The 24,316-nt window shown below is 41.1% G+C and overlaps 1 protein-coding gene across 1 annotated transcript; it reads left to right on the plus strand.

Moving 5' to 3' along the window:
• The first annotated feature begins 906 nt into the window (after window positions 1–906).
• On the plus strand, window positions 907–8,127 carry Cav2 (caveolin 2). Its single transcript, XM_055612753.1, has 3 exons — window positions 907–1,204; window positions 1,538–1,725; window positions 5,986–8,127. Exons 1-3 carry the CDS (start codon window positions 1,055–1,057, stop codon window positions 6,134–6,136), a joined length of 489 nt encoding a protein of 162 aa, XP_055468728.1. The 5' UTR covers window positions 907–1,054; the 3' UTR covers window positions 6,137–8,127.
• The last annotated feature ends 16,189 nt before the right edge of the window (window positions 8,128–24,316 follow it).

The raw sequence follows: 24,316 nt of genomic DNA on the forward strand, positions 1-24,316 counted from the left end.
TTACCCTGGGCTGTACAGCTCCTGGGCTGTTTGTGTGTTTGTTTGCTTTGTAACTTTTATTATTCCCAAAATAGCCTTTCCTTTTCCAAAGACTCCTTCAGATCCAGTTGCTACAAGGGATTTGGTATGTACAGCAGGCTCTGAACCCTTACTCTTTGGTACTATCTCCTGGACCCTGGGCAAGCTGCAAGCATCATTCTAAATATGTATTCCCTAAATTTTTGTTTCCCGTAAGCAAAGTTTAAGTGTGCCAGAAGGTAAGCCTCCTATGTCAACTCCTCCCAGCAGGCTCACTCATGTACCATGGCATGGCCGTACGCTTCTGTTTAGCTGCTGCGACAAGGGTATTACAGATCTGTCTGTAAGAGTTGTTCATTCCTGAAATCTCTGAATGAAATCCTGACTGAAGGGAAAATCCAAAGTTAGTTGCAGTTTGTCGTGTCGGTAGAAGAGAAGACCTCTCCTTGGGGTATGAGGGTGCAAACTCCTAGAACAAAAGCCTCACACAACCTACTCTGGAAAAACTGAAGGGCTGGTTGCTTCCATCACCTGTCCATCAGGTACCCTTGGCTCTTAGCCTCACAATGCAGCAGCAAAATTTGCCGTGAGTTAAGGACCAGGTAAAGGGTTTTCATGAATTAACAGCGCCTTTTCTCAAGGTAGCTCTAAAGTGCCACAGCTTTAAAAGAACCAAGGGGTGAATTTCCTATTGCTCACCCCCAAGCACCTCGGGACCTCCCTCTAGTATGCGCCCCCAGTCTGAACTGCTAGCCAAGTGAGGTCTGCCTGGCTCCACGGAGCCAGGAGGTGACTCATCCGGACGCTTCCCGGTGCTCCTTCGGGCAAGCAACTGGAGAGGTGCCCTCCCAGCCCGCAGGCCTGGCGGGGCGGGGCGGGGCTCGACCAGCCAAAGACAGGGAGCGGAACCCGCCGCGGGAAGCCGCCGCCCGCCCGGGCAGCCGGAGGCCAGGCGAGCGGGGCGGGGCTGGGAGAAGGGTGGCCGCGCTGCCTCGGGACCGCAGCGACCCGAGCCGCTCCTGCAGCGCCAGCCGCGATGGGGCTGGAGACCGAGAAGGCCGACGTGCAGCTCTTCATGGCCGACGACGCCTACAGCCACCGCAGCGGCGTCGACTACGCGGATCCCGAGAAGTACGTGGACTCGAGTCGCGACCGGGACCCTCACCAGCTCAACTCGCATCTCAAGGTGAGTTTCAGGCTGGGCTGTCACCTGGGCTGGAGGCTGCTGGGGGTCCCTGGCGTGCTGCAGGACGCCTCTTCAACTTCTCCCCAACAGCGGTCACTGGTCCCATTGGCCCTCCAGCCCTGGTCCCACAGCCGTCAGACTCCCGGCACAGCCAGGGGTGTCCCGGGTCCCGAGTGCCCACTGTCGCTCCCAGAAAAGCTGGTGATACTCTAGCCACGTCTTTCCTTCTGACTTCCCTGCTTGAAGTACCTTTGCTGCTCCCCTCCCACACCCTCGCCCCACCTTCCCCGACAGATTGGGTGACAGCATGGGGCCCCCATCTTGTCTCTGCAGCTAGGCTTCGAGGATCTGATCGCAGAGCCCGAGACCACACATTCCTTTGACAAAGTGTGGATCTGCAGCCATGCCCTCTTTGAAATCAGCAAATACGTGATCTACAAGTTCCTGACGGTGTTTCTGGCCATCCCCTTGGCCTTCGTCGCCGGTATCCTGTTTGCTACCCTCAGCTGTCTGCACATCTGGTGAGAAGGGACACACGGGGTGGCTCCGCCTTCCGAAGCACACAGATGTTTGTGTCACCTGCTCTCTGCTCTTCCTATTTCCCAGGATGGTTTGCAGAGAAGGCTTAGTTAGCTTCCAAGGGTAGCAAGACCTGAGAAACCACAAGGGCAATGTGCTTTCTTTAGAATAACAGTCCCCCCCAGCTGAGAGTTTAAACAGAAGAAAGCCAGGGCCTCTTTCCTGGGTGTGAGTTTTCCTTGCAACAGAAGGCTGAGCTGAGTATGAAGGTGGGGCCTGGAAGGATGCTTCCTGCCACAAGCTGCTCTCCCAAGGCCCTGTTGTGACTTGTGCCTGTGGATCTGGGCAGGTCCTTTCCCCCTTTCATTGCCTTTTATTCAGTCACCATCTGTGCTTGGCTAAAACAAATGTGCGCTCAGAGCAGAACGCCCCTGACAGTCTGACTCAACAATGGCAGGCTTTAGTAAACAGTACCACTGCTGAAAGGCAGTAATGGAACCAGGGGAGACCAGAGGTGTCCACAATGATGGGTTTGCCCACCACCTGCCATGGAGAAGTGAAAACTCAAGGTCTGAAACAATGGAAGAAGGCCATTACATTATTGTCTCACCTAGGAAGCACAAATGAAAATGGCATCTAGTTACGAGAAAAATAATTATTATGAAAACCTAATGAGCATTGATAGAATGTTTGTAAGTACTCCCACTGTTCTTGCGAGAAACAGCATATTCCTCCAAGAATTTCTTTCGTGTTAAAGGTTATTCACCTGTTTACTGTTAAGAGATATCAAATAACTCCTTTCAGTCTCTACCTGAACTTCCTGTTAGCTAGCTAGTTCTCTACACTAAGTCTATCAGGTGCTCAGTTTTGACGGGCAAAGACACAAACCTTTCTTCAGCTTGCCCCTCTTCTGTGAGGGGGATTTAGATACAGATGCGAATGGTGAGGAAAATACGATGAACTGTAACGGAGAAGTTGGGAAACAAGGGTAACTTTATGAGGGAAAGAAATCTGAAAAAAAAAAAAGTCTTTTGGAAGATAAATATAAATTCAGATGATCAAAGGATAAAAAAAAAAGAACATCGATTTAATTGTTTGAGGTTGTAGCAGCCATGTTGAAAGCAATCTTCTGAAATCTGCCAGAAGATTGCCAGAGAAGAGAAGCCACACAAACCATGTGCACGGTTACCCAATATCTGAAATTCTCACACGTGCAGGTTTCTTACATGCCCAAATCAACATGTAAAACTGAGAATTCCTAGTTAATTAAAACTGCCAGTGGAACATCTAAATCTGTCTTTTTTCCACTTTCCAACATAGGAAAAGACAAAGGATCTACAGCATTGTGACATGCTAGCTTTGACACTCTCGGTAAACACAGATGGAGATTAATTGACAACTGTAGGCTGTCCCATAGCTTTCATGAAAGAATTGGGGGTGGGGGGAGTTCTCATTTGCTAAATGCTGGAAAGATATTAAGGGTACTACAATGAGCCCAGTGACGCTTCTCTCCACCTGTCTTTTCTGAGAATGGGAGGAGTTCTGTGTTTGGCCTCCACTGGTGAATCATCATCCCACTTTCCTTTTAGACACATAATATGTATTATTTAACTTCAGACTGTTCTTCAAATTGCATTCATCTGGGATATTAATATTTAATTGTCACAGAGTTGTCATCAGGTAGCCATGAATCTATGCTTATACGTTACATTGTGCCTTGATGCAATGTTGTCAAGAAATAAGAGTTATCATTACTAAATTACATCCCCCTAGCATATAAGGCAGATTGATGGGAAACTTCATAGCTTATGAGCAAGCTTTGCTTTTGTTTTGTTTTTTTTCTTTTAGTTTTTTATTTTATATTTATTAAACAAGGGGTTGTTCATTGTTTAACCAAAGTTGAGAAAATATAAATAAATAGATAAATAAATAAATAAATAAATAAATAAATAAATAAATAAAGGGGCTATAGACCAAGTACAGTGTCACCACACATTTGATTTTAGATTTTTGCACTGGTTGTTATTATTGTTTGTGTGTGTGGGGGGGGTTATTTAGTTTATTCATAGTCTTGTCTATTTGTGAGCACAGAGCTCACTCTGTTGCTCAAGTTGGCTTTGAACTACTGGGCTCAAGCAATCCTTGTGTCTCATCATCTTTAGTAACTAGATTTACAACTATACATCCTGACAGCTAGACTTCGGATTGTCCATCCAAATAAATAACAAATGCTAAAATACAGCTATCTGGTTATATTGGACCTTCAGGCAAATGTTTGGGTCATTAGGATCGGTGATCTGATTTTATTTGGTGACATTTTATTCGATGTCAGATCCATTCATCATTTGGCAAATAAGTTTACTGTAAATAAATGCATCATAACTGAAGAAATGTGACTGGGACATCTATACTCTATTTTTTCTGGAATTGATGCAAATAGATGTCCAGTTGCTGTAAATACAGTTCTCAGCTTCTCATTTTAAAAGTTTTCAATACAGCACACTGCTGAGCCAAAGCAGTCTTTAAGACCCTTTAAGACCCTGTAGTATAAAAACAAACAACAATCCCCAATCTTAGGCTAATTATCCAGTGTCAGCATACAGGATCTGTAGGTTATGACGTTTGCATAAGAAGTATTTATCATTACTCTAAACTGTGTGCAGTTTTAGAAGAGAATTAATCAACAATGGTGAGAACGTAACTCAGATCCTATATCCAAGGATTGTTGAACTGGGACAAAGACAGTGCAATTTGAGGACAATAAAATGTGTTTATCACATCCAGTGAGCTGAAATCTTCAAACATGGGCAGCTACACTTTGCTGACCACAGCACAAGTCCTTATAGATCCCAGAGATGTAATGGGTTATGAAGATGGAAAGGAATTAGACTGAGGAAGAGTGGACATCGAGGTGAAATGGATTTCATAAAGAAACTTTCAGACATAAACTTCAGACTTCTATTAATTTGAGGTTATTTTATACTCTGATTTCAAAATAAGCCTATTGATTGTTATTTATTACACCACACTGCCATGTGGACATCTCGAGCCAGGTAGTAAGGCTTAGCCCCAACAGCTGTTTCTGTAAGATTTCTGGTTCCTTGTTAATTTGTGGCAATGTGTCAAAGTGACATCAAGTGACATGTGGAATAAGCCGTTAGACGTCGACATCACTCAACCTTTAGTCATCTGTTTAGTCCTAAAGCCCTTATAATTATTTTTTTTACATTATTGCTTCAAATATTTATCAGTTGGAACAAAACATAAGGTAAATATAGTCTGTGTAGATGGGCAGTATGAATAATTCAGCACCCTAAAAACAAATCCATCAAACACACAGTTGCTGATCCTCTCGGACAAATGCAATAGGCTTTTAGTTAAGTCACATTTTAAGAGCAATCCAAGAAAATCAACCTTGCTCCCAACTCTTCACCCAAGTAATAATAAAAATTCCATCGAGACCTCTGGCAGTTCTCAAAATTCACAAACACTTTTGTGCTCAAAGGGAACATTGTTCGAGGTGATTACTCACAAAAATTCACCTGGGAAATATAAGAATATTAAGCTACTTCAGAAAAAGTATACAAACGTAGGAATAATATTTTCTCTTCTAGCTACACCACACAGCCCTTTTTGATGAGTGTAATTACTATGAAAAATCATAATGTGCAGTAGTTAGTGACATAATAGATGAAAAATTATGAAGCTGAACAATGCTAAATTCATTTTCACTCATATCTTAATGAAAGAGAAAGTTCAGCACATATTCTAGAAGGAAAGACAGAAATATAAGTACCATGCTTTTTGACAAATTTGGAAATTAAGAGGTTTGTTTCAGTTCACTAGAAATGCAGTGACGAGGCTCCCATCCAGCTGGCTAAGAGGGAAGGCAAGGAGAGAGGCCACAGGAAAGGCAGGCAGGAAGTAGAACCTCAGAGAAACAGGAAGCGCTAGCCGGCTAAAGTTTAGGGGCAGGGATCTGGCAGAGAATGAACCGTTTTGTTTATTTTTGTTTTACCGTTTCCACTAGCATTCAGCCAGCAGAGAGAATATTAACATCTATCATCCATGTACCTGTTTATCTTTTAAGCAACGTACCTCTTGTATTTCTTATCACTCTGGCCATTGTCCCTTTATTTATTTTGAACTGTTAAGTCATTATTATATTTGTTCACGCATGTGGGTCAGGCCCCTTACTTAGTAACACCAACTGTTCGTAGTAACATTAACGATGCTTGTATTTTCCCTCTTCCCCGTTCCAGGATCCTAATGCCTTTTGTGAAGACCTGTCTAATGGTCCTGCCTTCCGTGCAGACGATATGGAAGAGCGTGACGGATGTTGTCATCGGCCCATTGTGCACAAGCGTAGGACGCACCTTCTCGTCTGTCAGCATGCAGCTGAGCCACGACTGACCACTTAGACCCCAGGTCCACATATCTGGATACTGCACTATTTTGTTGATGTAACACAAAGCACTACTGTTCTGTTCGCTTCCCAACTTTTATAATTAAGGATACTTTTAAGATGTGACCAAGGTTCGTAAATGTTTACTGACAGATCATTACAAATAATGACTGCCCTACTAAGAGCCAACGATCTCATAGCTAATTGTGTAACAAGTATTGGCAACACTCAGTGTAACAACAGACAGTTTTTCCTTTTAGTAGAGAGCATGTATTTGTATCGATGACTTGATAAGGGTCAAGGGGCAATTTCCTCAAATGAGACAGTAATTTTGTGCATGACTGATCATAAAAGTATGGGAGTTCTTATTTTCTTTTACTCTAGGAGTAATGTTTTAAAATTGCTTTTACTGATATGGTCATAAGATAGCTAGAGGTAATATATGCAAACATTCTAAAAACCGTGCAGTAACAAAAGCATATGCTTATAATAACTATCAAATATAATAAGACAAATAAATGTGAAAATGTATTCCTCTGTGATATTATTAGCCTGCAAGCCTGTTTAATAAGATGTTTCATTTGGATGTATATTTTAAAGCTAATGCAAATGTTAACCATAATGCAATTACTTTAGAGTGTTTTTTCTTGCATTTGCCGTCTTATTGATCTCATAAATAAAGTAAGTATAGCTACCACAGGGTAATTTTCTTTGTAAGACTGTGATGTCACACGTGAGAATTTTTGTAGCTTCTTTGGAATCCATTGTAAAATGTTCTGTCAAGGCCTCCTCTCTAGGAACTTTCCCAGCAAATGTTTGATGACTGGGGTTCATCCAGCTGTGACTGCAAGACATGTACTTGGTTCGTTTACTAGAAGTTCTCTCCCATGTAGTTAGAAACTTCATAAGTGCTCTACATTCCTGTGACTGCTTCACTTGCTTGCAAGTAATTCTGGTGCTAGTTCAGAATGTTTTCTATAAAGTCTGTATCCAGCATCTAAGCACAGTTTTTACTACAGTGGCTTATGTAGAGAAACTTACAGGAGAACTAACAATTGTGAGGGTTTATAAAACTGAAGTACATGTGTAAATTAAAAAGTAATAGTTGCAAATCTTCAAGATGTCCTCTGCAATGAATTTTATAACCCGTAAAACATTAATTCCCTTTTCAACTGTAGTTCTATTTTAGCATTTAGCTCTATTTTAGCCTTTAAAGAATTGGCATACAAAAACTTTCTACATTATACTTACTATAATTTATCAAGTTTTAAAATTATTTTCAGTACCTGAGTTAGCATTTGCCTGAATATGCTCATGGGTATCAAATCTTCATTCACTGAAGATTAATAATTTTTTTTTTAAATTTCCAATTCTTGTCAGATTTATGGGTGATCGAACTGGAATTCTATTGTAAACCAGATCAAAAGACCGTGTCAAAAAACTAAATGATAAAACTCATATTTCTTGAAGGCAATCATAAAAGAAGCATTTCAGATGTCCTTAGAGTATTATACCATCCTCAGAAAAGAGGTCATAGCTTGATAATCGTCACCAAGCATTGCTACTAACATGACTATAGAGATTGTATTGTGCTAGTTTCTAAGGTCAGTCTCATGGCTTTATACTACTTTTTGTAACTTAAGTTTTAAACTCTTGGATATATTGATTAGTCAAGAAATATAGTAATAAAATATCAATTTAATAAATTATAAGCTTTGATTTTTTAAAATAGTTTTGACAGACTTTAAAGACAAATATGTAATAATTATATATCAAAACCTTTAACTTCTAATATATATGATTCTCTTTTTCTGAATTATATTGATTACTTTCAAGTGAACTTTTATTAAAACTTTTAATGAATTGTTTTGTGTCAAAAACTCAAATTATGAATAAAGCAAATGAAAGTTAAATATGCAGATATTTTGGTTCTTTAATCTGGGGCAGTTGGAAGTCAGAGGCAAAGAAACTTCCTCATTATCTATAATAAACATCTTTAAAAACAGTAATGAGTTTAATGATTTTATTATATTCTCTTTCTGCTGCTTATTTCATGCATTTGGAATTGAAGAGCAAGAACCTTTTCAAATGAAGTTTAACTTATGAATCCTCAAATGACAAGTACATGAGTTACTGTTCCAAGACGTAGCTATCAGGGTGAGGACATGGGTACCCACGTAGAAGCCGGGTGAATTTGGCAACTCATCTTTAGCTCCCATCACTACAAAGGCAGAGATGGGATCCCGAGAGCCAGCTGGCAGACTAGTAATGTCCATAAGCTCTGAGTTCTACTGAGAAACCCTGCTTCAGCTGAAAAATTATAGAAGACTTCCAACATCACACCTCAGGCCTCTGCATGCACAGCCACGCACACGAATGTGTGCACACATGAGAAAACGTGGACACACACACACACACACACACACACACACACTACAAATACACAGAAGGAAAAAGAGCGTTTTTCTTAAAAAAATAAGACTTTTTAACTTCTTGAGTTATTTTTATATTCTGATATTAGCCCTCTGTCAGGTATAGGGCTAGTGAAGATCCTTTCCCAGTTCGTAGGCTGTCATTTTGTTACGATGACAGTGTTCTTTGCTGTACAGAAGCTTTTCAGTTTCATGAGGTCCTATTTATTGATTGTTGATCTTAGACCCTGTGCTGTTGGTGTTCTGTTCAGGAAATTGTCTCCTGCAACAAATCAAGTAATCCAATTTAAAAATGGGGTACAAAGCTAAACAGAGAATTCTCTGTAGAGGAATATCAAATGGCAGAGAAACACTTAGCGAAATGCTCAGTGTCCTTAGTCAACAGGGAAATGGAAATCAAAACAACCCTGAGATTTCACCTTACACCCATCAGAATGGCTAAGATCAAAAACTCAAGTGACAACACATGCTGGAGAGGATGTGGAGAAAGGGGAACCCTCCTCCATTGCAGGTGGGAATGTAAACTTGTACAACCACTTTGGAAATCAACCTGGTACTTTCTCAATTGGGAATAGTGCTTCCTCAAGATCCAGCTATACCACTCCTATACCAGCTATACATCCAAAAGGTTCTTAAGTATCCAAGGACATTTGCTCAACCATGTTTGTAGCAGCCTTATTTGTAATAGCCGGAAGCTGGAAACAACCCAGATGTTCCTCAACTGAGGAATGGATACAGAAATTGTGGTACATCTACACAATGGAATATTACTCAGCAATAAAAAAAACAAGGAAATCATGAAATTTGCAGGTAAATGGTGGGAACTGGAAACGATCATCCTGAGTGAGGTAACCCAGAAGCAGAAAGCCACACATGGTATATACTCACTTAAAGTGGATATGAGACATATAATATAGGATAAATATCCTAAAATCTGTACACTTAAAGAAGATAAGCAAGAAGGAGGACCCTGGATAAGATGATCAATCCTCACTCTGAAAGGCAGATGGAACAGACATTAGAAGAGGAAGAAAACAGGGTACAGGACAGGAGCCTACCACAGAGGGCTTCTGAAAGACTCTACCCAGCAGTGTATCAAAGCAGATGCTGGGGCTCATAGCCAAACTTTGTGCAGAGTGCAGGGAATCTTATGAAAGAAGGGGGGATAGAAAGACCTGGAGGGGACAGGAGTTCCACAAGGAGAGCAACAGAACAAAAAATCTGGGTCCAGGGGTCTTTTCTGAGACTGATACTCCAACCAAGGATCATGCATGGAGATAACCTAGAACCCCTGCTCAGATGTAGCCCATGGCAGCTCAGTATCCAAGTGGGTTCCCTAGCAAGGGGAACAGGGACTGTCTCTGACATGAACTCAATGGCTGGCTCTTTGATCACCTCCCCTTGAGGGGGGAACAGCCTTACCAGACCACAGAGGAAGACAATGCAGCCAGCCTTACAAGACCTGATAGGCTAGAATCACATGGAATGGGATGAGGACCTCTCCTATCAGTGGACTTAAAGTAGGGCATGGGAGGAGATGAGGGAGAGAGGGTAGGATTCAGAGGGATGAAGGGAGGGGCCTACAGCTGGGATACAAAGTGAATAAACTGTAATTAATATAAAAATTATAGTTAAAATTAAAAGAATTATGAGACTGATCTTTTAGGTCTCTGTTTTTCTAGCACCTAAGGCGATCCCATGTGAACGCTTCTGTTATTTGGTGAGTACTATGCAATGGCTTGCTCACAAACCAACTGCCCCCGATCTTTGTAACGTCTCCTTTTGCTAATTCTAAAGAAACTCATGTCTCTAGCTCTCAAATACAGAAGCAATAACAATATAAATCACATACTAAAATACCTTGTATCCCAAAGCCAGATTTATCCAACATTATTTTTGGAAAGTATGTGAAGACCAACTGCTGATATTGGCACAGACTTTCTTGTGGTCAATTAACCTGATAATAAATCAGACATTTGGCTTTTTAAACCTGTTCTTTATAGATTGAAAGAACTTTAAAAGTCCCTCTTTTTATTAGTAGTCTAAATCCCATTAACTTATTTCCAAGTCTTTCCTGAGAAGCTGTTGCCTGTAGGAAACAGACCCCTGTCCTGAAAGTCAGATGTCTCCCTCGGCACTTCCAGGACTTCTTTCGTGTACCTCCCGCAAAGGGCTCAGCCTCGGACTCTTGGATTTCTTCTCTGTATCGAGAAGACAGAATCAAATGCTCTTCCAGGAGCTCCACATGCCACTGTTTTCTTTTTCTAGTCTTTGCTTGTTTGTTTGTTTGTTTGTTTGTTTGTTTGTTTGTTTTCGAGACAAGTTTTCTCTGCTTTAGCCCTGGCAGGCTTGGGACTCACTCTGCAGACATGGCTGGCCTCAAACTCACAGAGATTTGACTGCCTCTGGCTCCCAAGTGCTGATGTTAAAGGTGTGCACAGCCACCGCCCAGCTGCCACTGTCTTCTACAACAGCAAGATTTGCGTATGTCTCCTCTTACAATCTAGCTGTTTAGTCCAAGACTTTTAATAACAATAATTTAAAAAGCAGCATAATTGCTGTATATTCAGTTGAGAGACTGAATATTCATTCACACATCTACTCTTCACTCTGCCACCGATTATAGGACTTTTTTTTGTAACTTTGATTCTTTATTTAATGAATTCCTAGATTTTTATGGACTTTAATATTATTATTCTATTCCCTGAAGTAACATGTTATGGTACATTTTCATTTGGATTAAGTTTGAAAATTAACTAACAAAATCAATGTTTTATCAGTGTTATGGTTTGGATTTTGAATGGTCCCCAAAAGGCTCACATCCTAAGGGATTGGTCACCTGTGTGTGGTGACACTGGGAACTCACAGAACCTTAAGGAGTCAGGATCCAGACGTAACAAGCCATGTCTTTAGAGGTGTGGCATGGAAGAAAATAATGGGATCTCAGCCCCTTCCTGTCTTTCCCCTCTCAGTTCTCAGTTACCATGAAGCAAGCAGTTTACTCTACCACACGTATTTTCCCTCAGTATATACAGCCCAAAGGCAACATGGCCAAGAAATGGAAAAGATGAGCCCCAAATAACCCTAAGTTCTCTCAGGTGTTTGTTTATGCTGGCAATGAGAAGCAGATTGAGAACCATCACTGCCATTGTCTTCCTCACCTTCGGCCTGGTTGTCAGCCAGAGCTTCCCAGCTGCCCTCTTCCTCCTCCTTCACAGTTCTCCAGACTGTCTTTCTCTTTAAAATGTTGCCCTATCAAAGCTACGTCTTGTCGTTGATGTAAAGCATTGGCTCTTACAATGATCATTCGAAGTCTTGAGCGACTCTCACAAGGCTCATCATGCTGTCACCTTCAAAGAGTCTCTGTGGGCCTCTTGCTAACACTTACAATGTTAACTAACCTCATTATAAGGCTGCTTAAGTCTCCGAAACATGACTGGACATTTGGCTCCTAGAATCCTGGAATGGTGGCAGCCAAATGAACTGAGGAAATGTTTTCTGACTGAATAACGACATGAGCAAATAACTAAGGAAAATCTGGGGTAACATTTCACCCTCGTATTTTATTTACAAGGGGAGAGTGAAACAGACTGGTTTTGGTAAAAGTTTCCTGTTTGTGATTTTTCACACTCATAAATCACTAATGGGAAAACTAAACCTTACGTAAGGCATAGGAGGTGCATTCCGTTCTTTGGGGCTATGCCAGCTGCACTGGTCACATGCATCATCGTTGTGACAGAAAAAAAAAATGCTGACAAATGCAACTTCAAGCATTTGTTTTGACTTGTGTTTTAGCCAGAGAAATACTTGGTCATGGTGGGAAAGGTGTGGGACAGGAGTGGGAAGTACATGAACTTACTGCCGCCAGGAAGCAGAGAGCAGCCAGAAAGGCTCAGCTAGAACTGTCAGAGCAGCAGCATACACCAGCCAGGCCCCACCTCCTAAAGGACTGTAGCTACTGGCAGCTCTGGCAGCTGAAGACCAAATGTTCAAACACATGGCATTTCTCACTCACGCCAGGCCTGTCTTAGTCTGCATGGCCTTGCTTGAAACCCACCTTCAAATCTTCAAGAGCAGGAATCTCTACAACTTGGAAACTTGCTTGTCGATGTGCTCACGTGGTTCTTAGGATGGCAGCTTCCTTTGTGAGCCCACTGCCCACTGAAATAAACTGAAGTGCAGCGTCTGTAGAATTTTGCAAGTAAGGAAACTCACCCTACACACGGTTTCATTTGAATGGTAGCACAAATTAAAGGGCTTCGTTGCTGTGGCTGCAGCTTTATCACTGCGGAGTGTTTGCACGTGGTAACAAGAATTTACAGAAGTTTTGTGGGGCTACATGAAACAGCCAAGGGAAGAAGCTAGGTAGAGCTGCAACGAGCATGCACCACAGCCTATGTGGCTCATCACAAGTCAGTACATAGGCTATTTCCTCTGGAAAGCGGGCCGAGGAGGAGGATGTCAGTGCAAGAGATATGCAGGCTACAGGCTCAAGGAATAAGAATAATTTGGGGTCGACTCACTCAGGCTCTTCTCTCTTCACTTCTAAGAAGTAAAATGAGCAAAAGAAGGCTCCCCTCACCATAGTTTAACATCATTTCCATACCCTCTAGCCCTTCTCTGGGTAACAACTGAATGCTACCACGGTGATCTTACACCTCTGATGCTTTTCAAGTGGAAAAATAGCCTTGAGTGGGGTCACATTTCAATTGATTAGCAGCCTTCTAGTTTAAACCTCAGCATGAATGGGTGGTCGCAAGGGGCTACTGAACACCGCAGAAGGTGTCTGCCCAGGAAGAGCCCCGAGGACCATATGAAGCACATACACAGACCAAGAAGAAAGCCAGGTCAGAGACGCAAAGAGAGGCGGATGCAACGGCCCTGACCTTAACCCTTCCCAGCTCTGTTTTGGAGAACTCTGCTTCATATTCCTGAGCAGGGCTCAGTGGAAACTGAATAGGAGTGGAGAAAGCCCAGTCCACAAAAAAAAAAAAAAAAAAAGACTCCTTTTTCTCCACAAAGAAGAATTGCTTTTGTCTTATTGAATGAAAAGGGGCCTGGGAGGGAGCCCTGGGGGCTCCGCGGGAACCACGTACCCTAAAGACCGTCCAGTGAGCAAAACTGAAGATGAAAATCGACGTGTAGCTGTGACCACTTGTGTCTCTTTCACCTCGCCCTGCTCCGCTGCTGACCCCAGCGACGGTGTCTGTGACAGAGAAAGGATACCACAGAGCAGTCAGAGAAATCAGAGGACACCACTTCAACAATTACCCCGAAATAGGACAGGGACACCTATCTGCCTGCACTCGCGCGCTTTTGTCACTCAGCGTGGCCGCACGGCTGGAGAAGTCATTTTGCCATTATGGGAAAAGGTAGAGGTGGGGAAGGATGAGAGAAAGGAAGAGATAGGAGTCAGTGGGAAACAGCACGTCGCCAAGGGCAAATATTTCCCTCCGATATAAATGGGTCAGGAAGAGATAAGAGCAACAGGTCATCTGTGGAGCATTCTTTTCTTTCCCGCCGCCCCAACCACCTGTCACTGAGCACCACCCAGTCACAAAAGGGGAGAGCAGGGCATTAATCAGGCCCCGCTACAGCTGAATGGTAGATCAGTTCTCGGCAACTGCTGTCTCGGCTAACTGGGGCAGTGAAACAAGGAGGTATCTGGGAAATTGCAGGGCAGAACCAGGTTATTTTTCAGGGAGGCAAGTGGCAAAGGCTAGCATGCTTATTGTAGTCCTTCACGCTTACCTAGCTGAGAGTTGTGCTCCCGGTACAATCAGCGCGTGCACACTGTTTAAGCCCGTAGGAGCTGGGAACTTCATCTGCACCTCAGGACATGGATGCTATTATTCCCGTTTCTTAGATGATGAAAATGATGCCCTCAGGTTGAAGAATTTGCTCAAGACCATACGTGAAATTATTACTTGAAGTCCAGAAAACCTGACACCAAAGCTTGTACTTGGTCTCCAAGGAGATGTCTGCTTTCCTTGGGATTGTGTGTGAGACTTCTCCTGCCCTTTCTAGTATCCAGTGGATTCAACCTTCCACAGTCACGTTTTTGTTCTTCCACCCATGAAGTCGGTCCCATGACTTCAGAGATAGGTACTCTCCTGATGTGAAAACGTTCCCCCAGACCCGTCTCCTTCTAAAAGAGTTCAATACACGCAGCCTTTCTTTCCTTTTACAATCTAAATTCCAGCTCTTAAACTCTGTCTAATGTTAGAAAATTATTTTTCAAATGCCATTATTCACTGACACAAGTTTAAGTTCTTCACACATTTCTCTGTGATGAGCCTCCAGCACAGAGATTTCTCTAAACGCTAGGCATATTGACACATATTAACAATGACATCAGTTTCTGTTTAGGCTAAACAGTTCTCTAAACAGAACATATTTGGTGCCTTTCTTTATTTATTTAAAAATTCCTTTTCAGTGTGTCCAAATTTTGATTGTCACTGAGTTTTGTTTGTCCTTCTATTTTTGAAAACCACACTTGTTTGTTTGTTTTCCGGTCATTGAAGATTTTATGATAATTGTTCAAAAGTGGGACTTCATTGGAGTATATGATTGCATTAACTTTATACTCTATTAGCTTTTTATTGTCGTACAGATGTTCAATAAATGTATACAAGGTGTAATTACAAGTCATGTGTTTTTTTTTCTTTTTGAGACTGAGTCTTAATATGTAACCCTGGCTGTCCTGGAACTCACTATGGAGGCTAGGATGGCTTTGAACTCACAGACATATGCCTACCTCTCTGCATTCCAAGTGCTGGGATTAAAAGTATGTGCCACCCTGCTAGGCTATGTATTATGATCTTGCTATCAGTACTGGTATTGTGAGAAATTGTTTTTCTATTAATAGTGGCCAGCCCTTCAAAGATTAATATCTCATAACTCTTGTAACAACTTCTACTCAAAAATCTTAGTCTCCCTACCTTATGTGATATTTATTTTAAATCATATTTTAATATTTTAATCATATTTTATATTTACTTACTTTTACTTTTATGTGTACGAGTGCTTTGCCTACCTGTATGTATGCACACTGAATGCACATGTGGTAAAAAAAAAAAAAAAAAAAAAGTGTGCTTTTGGAGTTATGGAGAGCTGTCAGCCGCTGTGTGGGTGCTGGGAACCAAACCCATTAAGCTATCTCCTCCGTCCTCCATGCAAATCTTTTCATCTCCACACAAAGGCCCTGCTGCATTGCAAGAACTTAATGACCCTTAGCACCCAACCCCTTCCTTCTTTCCTTCAGGCCACTTTCCAAATTAGCCAATCAGGAATCAACTGTGAGACTGAACTTCAGCCAGCAAGGAGAAACAGCCAAGATCCTCCTGGAATTCAAGATAAAAGACAGAGGCCATCTTGGCCATGAGTGCTGCTTGCTAGCTCACTTTTGGTTGGGGTGTTTTTTTGTTTGTTTGTTTGGTTGTTTTGTTTTGTTTTGTTTTTTTGTTTTGTTTTTTTTTTTTTTTTTGCCAAAGACATGGTCTTCTCAGGTCATGTTAGTTGTTTCTTTGTGCAACACTGAGAGAGTTCTTTTGCAATAGTATGTATATATGAAGCTCGATATAATTTTTTACATTTTCTTTTTATGTGTGTGTGCATTTTATATATATATATATATTTTTTTTTTTTTTTTTTTTTTGCATGAGTGTGAATGCAACATGACATGACATGATTGGTACCTATCATGTGTGAAGAACTTTGGTAATGATCAAGGCTTCTACCAGGCGCAGGCATGAAGGAAAAAATGATTTCTGCTTCACGGTGAACCAGGGCTTTATTCAAAAACGTGCACAAAGGAACATTCACCATCAGAAAAGAAAGTCCCTCAGCCAAAAGTCTACAAATAAAGTCTGCTAAACAGGTGTCCCCTGGAAAAGTCACTAGGCTGGGGTTGGTGCCACGTTCATTGGTATAGTTAATAGGTGTACTTAATGCAATTCAGTCCTTTCCTTAAAAATAAAAAAGTTATGCTGGTCCCTTCATAGTGCATGATTTCTATTTGCACATTCCAAGGAGACTTCAGTTTCTAGAAGAAACTAAATAATAAAAAGAAATAAAATAAAATAAAAATAAGTCACTTCTCTGCAAGCAACTTTGCCAACTTAACCTGTGGGGTTCCCCTTAGACAATGCTTCCTGCCATTTGCTTACAAACATTCCTTTAACAGTGCTTTACTTCCTCTTGTTAAATTGAGATTCCCTCTCACTCACTCAGCCTGCAGTTCCACAGCTCTTCATTGTACCGGTTGTGTGTGTGTGTGTGTGTGTGTTTTCCGTTGCTTGTTTATTTTATCCATCCTTTCTGTACAGGTGAGTAGTATTTACTGGCATGGCTTCTGCTTTTTACAATGTCTTATAATTTAAATTCTTGAGTTTTTTCTAAATCGGTACTTCTTAGAGACACTAAGACAATGCCTTGCCTTGGGATTTTGGGAAAATGCAATTCTGATTCAGTGTGTCTGAGATAGGACCTGAGACTGAATTTCTAGTGCTCACTCACCCAGACTGAATCTGAATCTCTAGACCACCCTCTAAGGGGCACAGCTCTAAAAACATTTTTAATGAGATGAGAGCCTACAAAAGAGCTGCAGACAGAGGCGATAAGAAAGGCGTCCATGTGTTTGTCCCTCTGAAAACATACAACACATAATTTAATATCCAAGTGGGTTCCATAGTAATGGGAACAGGGGCTGTCTCTGACATGAACTCGGTGGCTGGCTCCTTGATCATCTCTCCCTGAGGGGGGAGCAGCCTTACCAGGCCACAGAGGAAGACAATGCAGCCAGTCCTGATGAGATCTAATAGGCTAGGGTCAGAGGGAAAGGGAGGAGGACTTCCCCTATCAGTGGACTTGGGAAGGAGCATGGGATGAGAAAAGGGAGGGAAGGGGAGCAGAGGAGGGAGGGTGCTACAGCTGAGATACAAAGTGAATAAGCTGTAATTAATAAAAATAAAAATAAAAAAGATGAAAAAAAAAGAAACCTCTCTACCATTGACTTAAAGCCTTGTATCTGTAAACAAAGTGATTTTGTGGAAGACTCTTCCCACATATTTAACATTTGCTCAATAAAATTGTGAGTTTCATATCTCCACTTTATAATTTTGTGGCATCAAAACTAAAATTTATTAATCTATATCATTTCATCATGATCAAAATATATGTTTTGGACTCAATATTATTAAAAATAAAATACAATGCATAGTTTTGCAATATAATACAAAAATTTCTGCTGATATTCTTCAAAATAGTGTACCTTAGTTTTGCTTTATTATATTGAAGTACACTAGGCATTCATACATCACAGCATGATTTGCAGTCAGTTTCAGATAGCATTGATGAGACATTCACATTTCCGAAGAGAAAGCATAGTCATTATTGCATTATACAGAATCTTTCAACTAAATATAATGGAGTAATTTGCTTCAAAACTTAACTTCATATTTTTATATTTTTTCTGAAAACTTCTACATCTGAAACTTTGGTAAATACCTTCCAAGTATCTATTAAATAGAATTGCCTTTGTATTTTCATTATTAATATGTATCTGTTCAGATGAAAAAACGAAACAAATATTTATTTATTTTCAACTTCATGCTTTCAGAATATACAATCCTTAAATTATGTTACTGCTGGCTGTAAGTTTGGAGTAAGATTTGTCTTAAAGAATGGAAGGACAGTTATGATCCTGGTAACAACATAAAATAAATAGATTGCTCAATTTCATGGCAGCTAATTTCATTTATTATATAGCTTTATGATAAGACAATTACATAAACCTAGAATATTACATGAGCTCCAAGCACATCTCCCTACCCTGGAGTATTGTTAACACACTGCTTTATAAAATAAGACAAAGGAGGGCAATAGAATGTATATCAAAACTTAGAGGGACTGCCTCCGACACAATCTGATAGGTCTGCTCTTTGATCACCTCCTCATGAGGGGAGAGCAGTCTTACCAGGCCACAAAAGATGACAATGCAGCCACTCCTGATGTGAACTGATAGACTAAGATCAGATGGAAGGAGAGGAGGACCTCCCCTATCAGTGCACTTGGGGAGGGGCATGCATGAAGAATGGGGAGGGAGGATGGGATCGGGAGGGGAGGAGGGAGGGGCTTATGGGGGGATACAAAATGAATAAAGTGTAAAAAAAAAAAAAACTTAGATGAAATTTTAGGAAATCAGTAAAAGGCCAAACTCTAACATTCTGCTGGCTTCCCTTTATTCACTTGCTTACTATGGCTTTCTCATTGGTGATGGTTGGTTTCTCCTCCCTTGTTCTGAGGTCAGGACACGTCCCTTTTTTCTTAGCTAAGGAGACAAAGCAAAATCATAATTTGCCATTCCAGTTCTAGGCTTTGGAAGTGCTGAATATTTTTCCTTCCTCTTGGACCTCAGCTGTTTCTTGCATCATGAGAGGAACATAACACACGAGGCTAGCTGGTACAAGGAGGATTAGAAGCAGAGGTTCCCAGCCTCCCCAGACCAAATCATCCAAGCTGCAGCAAAACTAGCCAGTGGAGAAATGATGGCTGTCTAAAACCACTGGATTTTACTTTTTATTTATGTTTATTTATTTATTTTTGGATCACTAAGGCCTTAAATTATTTAATTTTACACTGTCCACTAAAGTCTGAAAATGTATTATATTGTCATCAACTTTTTATTTAAATTTATTTGTTTTTAATTTATTCACTTTACAGTCCAATTGTAGCCTCATCCTTCATCTCCTACTAAGCCTATTTATACAGATGTAGTAATAATTGATAGCCACATTCTAAAGTTTAGCTTTTAAATATGTATCAAATGTATGGTAATAAAATCATATTGGTTCCCTTCAACTTTCACTTTCAGTTTGCTATTGTGGTACCATTTAGACAGAGACATAAAGCTACAATTGCCTGCCAATCTAACAATCACCATGCTTTCAGCCATTTTTGACAGAACACAAAAATGAATTCAAATTTTGTTTGTTTGTTTGGTTGGTTGGTTGGTTGGTTTGATTTCATTTCATTTCATTTGGTTTGGTTTGGTTTTAGGTTTTTGAGACAGAGGTTCTCTGTGTAACCCTGATTGTCCTGAAACTCTCTCTGTAGACCCGGCTGGCCTCAAACACAGAGATCCATCTGCCTCTTCTTCCTGAGTGCTGGGATTAAAGGTGCCCAACATCACGCCTACCTAAAATTAAATTCACTTTCAACGCAACATTTGATGGTCACATGTTTTCTAGAGCTTTCACTCACAGTAAATAACTATCAGATTGACTTAGAATTGAGTAGTGAAAGGTTTACAGACAGAAGTGTGAATGGACATAGTGAAAGCTAAATGGAGATCATATTGTCCCACCATAAGTATTTTAAGTTAGAGGGACAAAAGCTTCAGTGTGAATCTATCCATGAAATGGAAGTGTTTAAAGAAATTTTAAGGTTTTTTTTTTTTTTTTTTTCAGTTTGAAAGTACTGGTTTGTTATAATTCAGACATACTATACAGAGCTCAGGGATGTTGATGAGAATGATGATGCTTTCCAAAGTTTACTGATGCCATTTCCTGTTGCCCCTGAAGCTCACCTCCCCTTCCCAAAGAAAGACTAAGATGTCAAAAAATAAAATTAAAACAAACAAAAAACAGTAGAAGCTCTTCATCCCCCAAACCTCATTGCTGAGGGTTTCAGAGTGTAAACATGTTATGGGTGACACAGGGTTAGGCTGCCTGCTAAGGAGAAAGAAGTTAGGGAAAGAAATGTTCATAAGCAGATAATGTAAGAGGTTCAAAGAGCAAAGATACTACTTCTTGTTCCTGGGAAGAACCCGTGCTGATAGCAACACTGGATGCTTTTCTGAGTCATGGCAAGGCTAGCGAGTGACTTACATAGCTTGGGATGGATCCTCCTGTATCACACCTGTCTGTCCAGTTCATTTTACTCCCACAGGGCCTCAGGACAAGACAGAAATAATTAGAAAGCATTGCTGTTCCTATACTAGCCAGCTTCCCTTCACTGAAACAAATACCGAAGCTAGTCAACTTGCAAGGAAGAAGGAATTGTTCTGACTCACAGTTTGACTGTAATTCATGGTCAGTTGTTCCTATGGCTTCGGGGTCAGTTTTAATGAAACACATGGTAGGACCATTGAGCAGAACAAAACTGTTTGCTTTATACTAGGGACATATAAGAGAGGAAGAGGAAGGAGCTGGAGCCTGACAGTACTCGCTGTGAGCTTGCCTACAATGACCTAATGATCTCACCTCATAATGTTGCCACTACCTGTCCATAGCACCACCCTGGGGACTTTGGTGGACAAGTCATGATGCAAATCATGATATCTCCTAATTGGTGCATGGAAGGAACATGAGGAATGGTGTAATGGCATTCATGTCCTGAGGACAAGACAGGTGATGAACTTTTCCAACAGTCATCAAGCTGCAAAACAAATGAAGAGATTCCTCCATACACATGCCTCGAAATTCCTCAGCAATTCATGAGCTCACTTTTAGATACACAATTGAGAAAATGGAGGGGAGTATGAATTGTCCTCAGCAAAGTTTCTGACACCTAAAGGAACGGAACAGGAGTTTGTAAGAGAGAATAAGCTCAACTAGAGGAAAGGGTTGTTCTGATCCATGAGGGACTTTAACCACATCTATAATGTTTTCCACTTAAATTCTAAAGCAAATAAGCAAGACAAAATAATAATACCCTCAAGCTTGATGGGGCCTATTCATATTATTTGCTCATTTTGGACGGTTGGATTATTTTACAGTCAAAATTGTATGGTGGAGTACATAAGAATGGCCCCATAGGTTCACAGATTTGAATGCTGGGTCATTAGGGAGTGGCACTACTTGACAGAGATTAGGAGGTGTGGCCTTCTTGGCAGAAGTTTGTCACTGGGGGGTGGACCTTGGGATTTCAAATGCTCCATCCAGGTCCAGTGTCCCTCTCTTCCTGCTGCCTGCAGAGGCAGAGGTAGAACTCTCAGCTACTTCTCCAGCACCACGACAGCCGCCGTGCCGCCGTGCCGCCGTGCTTCCCACAATGACTGTGAGTAAGCACCAATTAAGTGTGTTCTTTGAGAAGAGTTTCCCTCCTCATGGTGTCTCATCACAGCAATAGAACCCTGACTAAGATACATTGTGAAATAAAATGTGTCTGCTCCATTATTGAATCTGTGGGCTGGACCCCCAAGGGTAAGTAGCATCCATCACGATTTAGGTAGCTACACCAATACTTGAACTGTGTCAACTTATGGAATGTTCACGGCAACCCTGATGGATAAGCATCAACTTGTTGTCAACTTTTTAAAAATAAGCTAATTAGAAAACAAGATTAGAATAACACTCTACACATCTTGATCAGAAAAACAGAGAAATGGTTTGCTTGGGTTTTTAAAAATAAATTAAATAAAAAAACCTTTAACATACTGAAAGAAAAACTGGACATGACATGTATATAAGTTCCAGTATTTGACAGATAAAGGCAGGAAGATCAGAAGGTCAAGGCCAGCCTTCTCTAATTTATAGAATGTTTGACATTGGATGATGATGATGATGATATAATGGTTAAACCAAAGGAAGTCCCAGGTAGGCTTCAATTCTGGTTTGTTACAGTTCAAGGATACTAGATAAAGATAGGAAAGGAATTAGCAATGTGATATTCATTTGGAATATTACTTTCCTAGTGAAAATTATAAAATACAGGAAGAAGGCCTCCAGGGATCTGGTAGATATGGTCAGTGGAGGAAAGTGTACAATGGTAACGATGATAAACTACCCAGGCACACACAGCAACTGCTAAAATGTTGGCATGTTTATATATGTACATGTATTAGTAAATCCCCTGACATGTACCCTTTTTCCTGAGGGCCACCTGCTAATTGCCAGCGCCAGATTTTGCTTCTTAACATACAGGTGTTACTGTATATGGTGAAACCTTAGGCTCCTAATCACAAGATAGAAATAAAATAAAACTAGAGGAGATGAGGAAAAAGAGTCAGGGTCATGAGAATGGGAAAGCATGGTAGGAAAATGGGGTTGTAGGAAGGGAGGAAAGAACACGAAAAACATCTAACTTATTAGCCGTGATTTAGATCCTGTGCCCTGGAACTTAACAGCTACAGTTATTCGTCAAGTTAGAAATGGTTAATTATCCAACAAAATTTCCTCAGGAGTTTTGCTGTGTGTAAATTTCAGCTTCTGTGTCTCTAAGGTAGTGGGATTAGATTATCAATATCGTACTTAATTCAGGATCTCTACAAGCACAATCTGGCCTTTCATGTTTCATCTGACATGAAAATGAAGTAAATAAATAAACTGCAATGATTTAGAGAAGTGATTTAGAGAAAGCTCACTTCCCTCCAAGCGTACAGAAATCTGTGTGACTATCAAAGGAAAGAATGGCTTACATCGTCTGGTTCCCTCACCTAAGTGGCAGCTTCCTGCATTTTCTCATGGGCTTGTTCATCTGCACATCAGCTAGAACAACAGCGGAAGAGCTGCTTGTCTGTGGTGCCAGATTCTTGTTGGGGCACGTTACTTAAACAGTTTGCTGTGGGTTTTCCGTTCATTAGGAATTCATCTTGGCATTGAGAAAGCTTCGCTGATCATTACGATTCCAAGCGCCACCACTGTTGATTTGACTTGGAAATATGGGATTCCCCACACCAGCACCTCCATCACCCAGCAGGTGGCTTTCCCCCTGCTGAGGACTGGGTAGGCACTCCTGGAAGGACCTTTCTGGATCTCCTCCCCACCTGGAATGCAAGACAAGCTCTCCCCATTCCCGGTGACTTCTTCAGTCAGAAATAGTCATGGGCACCTGAAAACTACGTGACTGTAGGTAAGAAGGAGTTTCTGCATTTCCCCTAGAACTGAAGCCTAATTGCCTTGCAGCACACGTCTATGAAAGAAAATGTGTACAGTAGACAAATGGTACCCTAAGACATCCTCAGGGGCAGCTGAGGCAGGATGTGTGGAACCAGAAGGCATCCTTTTCTGGCGTTTGTTGGCACGAAAGTTGATCAAAGACTTTGGAAAAGTAATTTACCAGTAATGAAATTGTCACTGGTCTCTTCTTGTCTTCTTTCCAGCTAGTTGGTCAGTTCTTTCAGTGTTCCACTCTCTATCTTCAGGGAGGATGAGAGTAAATTTCTTAGCTTCTGCCTCTAGTTAGCTACTCCAATCTTTACTAAAAAGCAACTATGGTTAATCTTACTTTTCTTTACAATAAAATAAAAGGAGGTTGGCCCTTTGATTTTGAAACTGACATTTTTAATTGTTAACCTAAAAAAAAAAAAAAAAAAAAAGGCTAAGCCAGCACATCTTTCTGGCTTTCTTCTAGGGCTGAGGACAATGACATAGTTCAGTGGTAGAGTTGTTTAATATATTTTTTTTTCTCCAGGTAGAATGCACAAAGCCCTGGGTTTGATCTCAAGCCAGGAAGAAACTCTTCTCTGGTAACAAACTTGCACTTCTAAGTAAAATTTTCTACAGTTGAAAATATGCTTATGGCATAACCTGTTGGTAGGAATTTCGTTTTCTTTTTTGCAGAGGCGCCCACACAGATTCCTTCCTTGTGTTTACATGTAAAGCTCTCCTTCAGGTTCCCAGCCATCTTGCATGTTCCTCTGTGAAACAGGGGAACAGATCAGTCCTCGGAGGTATAATGGAACATGGGCGAAGCAGGAAGAGGCTTAGGACAGGGCAGAGCTTTACCCGTACTGGGCAGAGATGCGCCCCCCCC

This window comes from Psammomys obesus, unplaced genomic scaffold (assembly GCF_907164565.1).
Source record: "Psammomys obesus unplaced genomic scaffold, mPsaObe1.curated_primary_1811, whole genome shotgun sequence".
Taxonomy (NCBI): Eukaryota; Metazoa; Chordata; class Mammalia; order Rodentia; family Muridae; genus Psammomys; species Psammomys obesus.

Bases quoted from the DNA above. Each gene is read 5' to 3' on its own strand.
- Cav2 (XM_055612753.1), top strand. From the start codon at position 1,055: ATGGGGCTGGAGACCGAGAAGGCCGACGTGCAGCTCTTCATGGCCGAC. The intron at 1,205-1,537 runs GTGAGTTTCAGG...TTGTCTCTGCAG, and splicing joins AGCTCAACTCGCATCTCAAG to CTAGGCTTCGAGGATCTGAT. The intron at 1,726-5,985 runs GTGAGAAGGGAC...TCCCCGTTCCAG, and splicing joins CTCAGCTGTCTGCACATCTG to GATCCTAATGCCTTTTGTGA.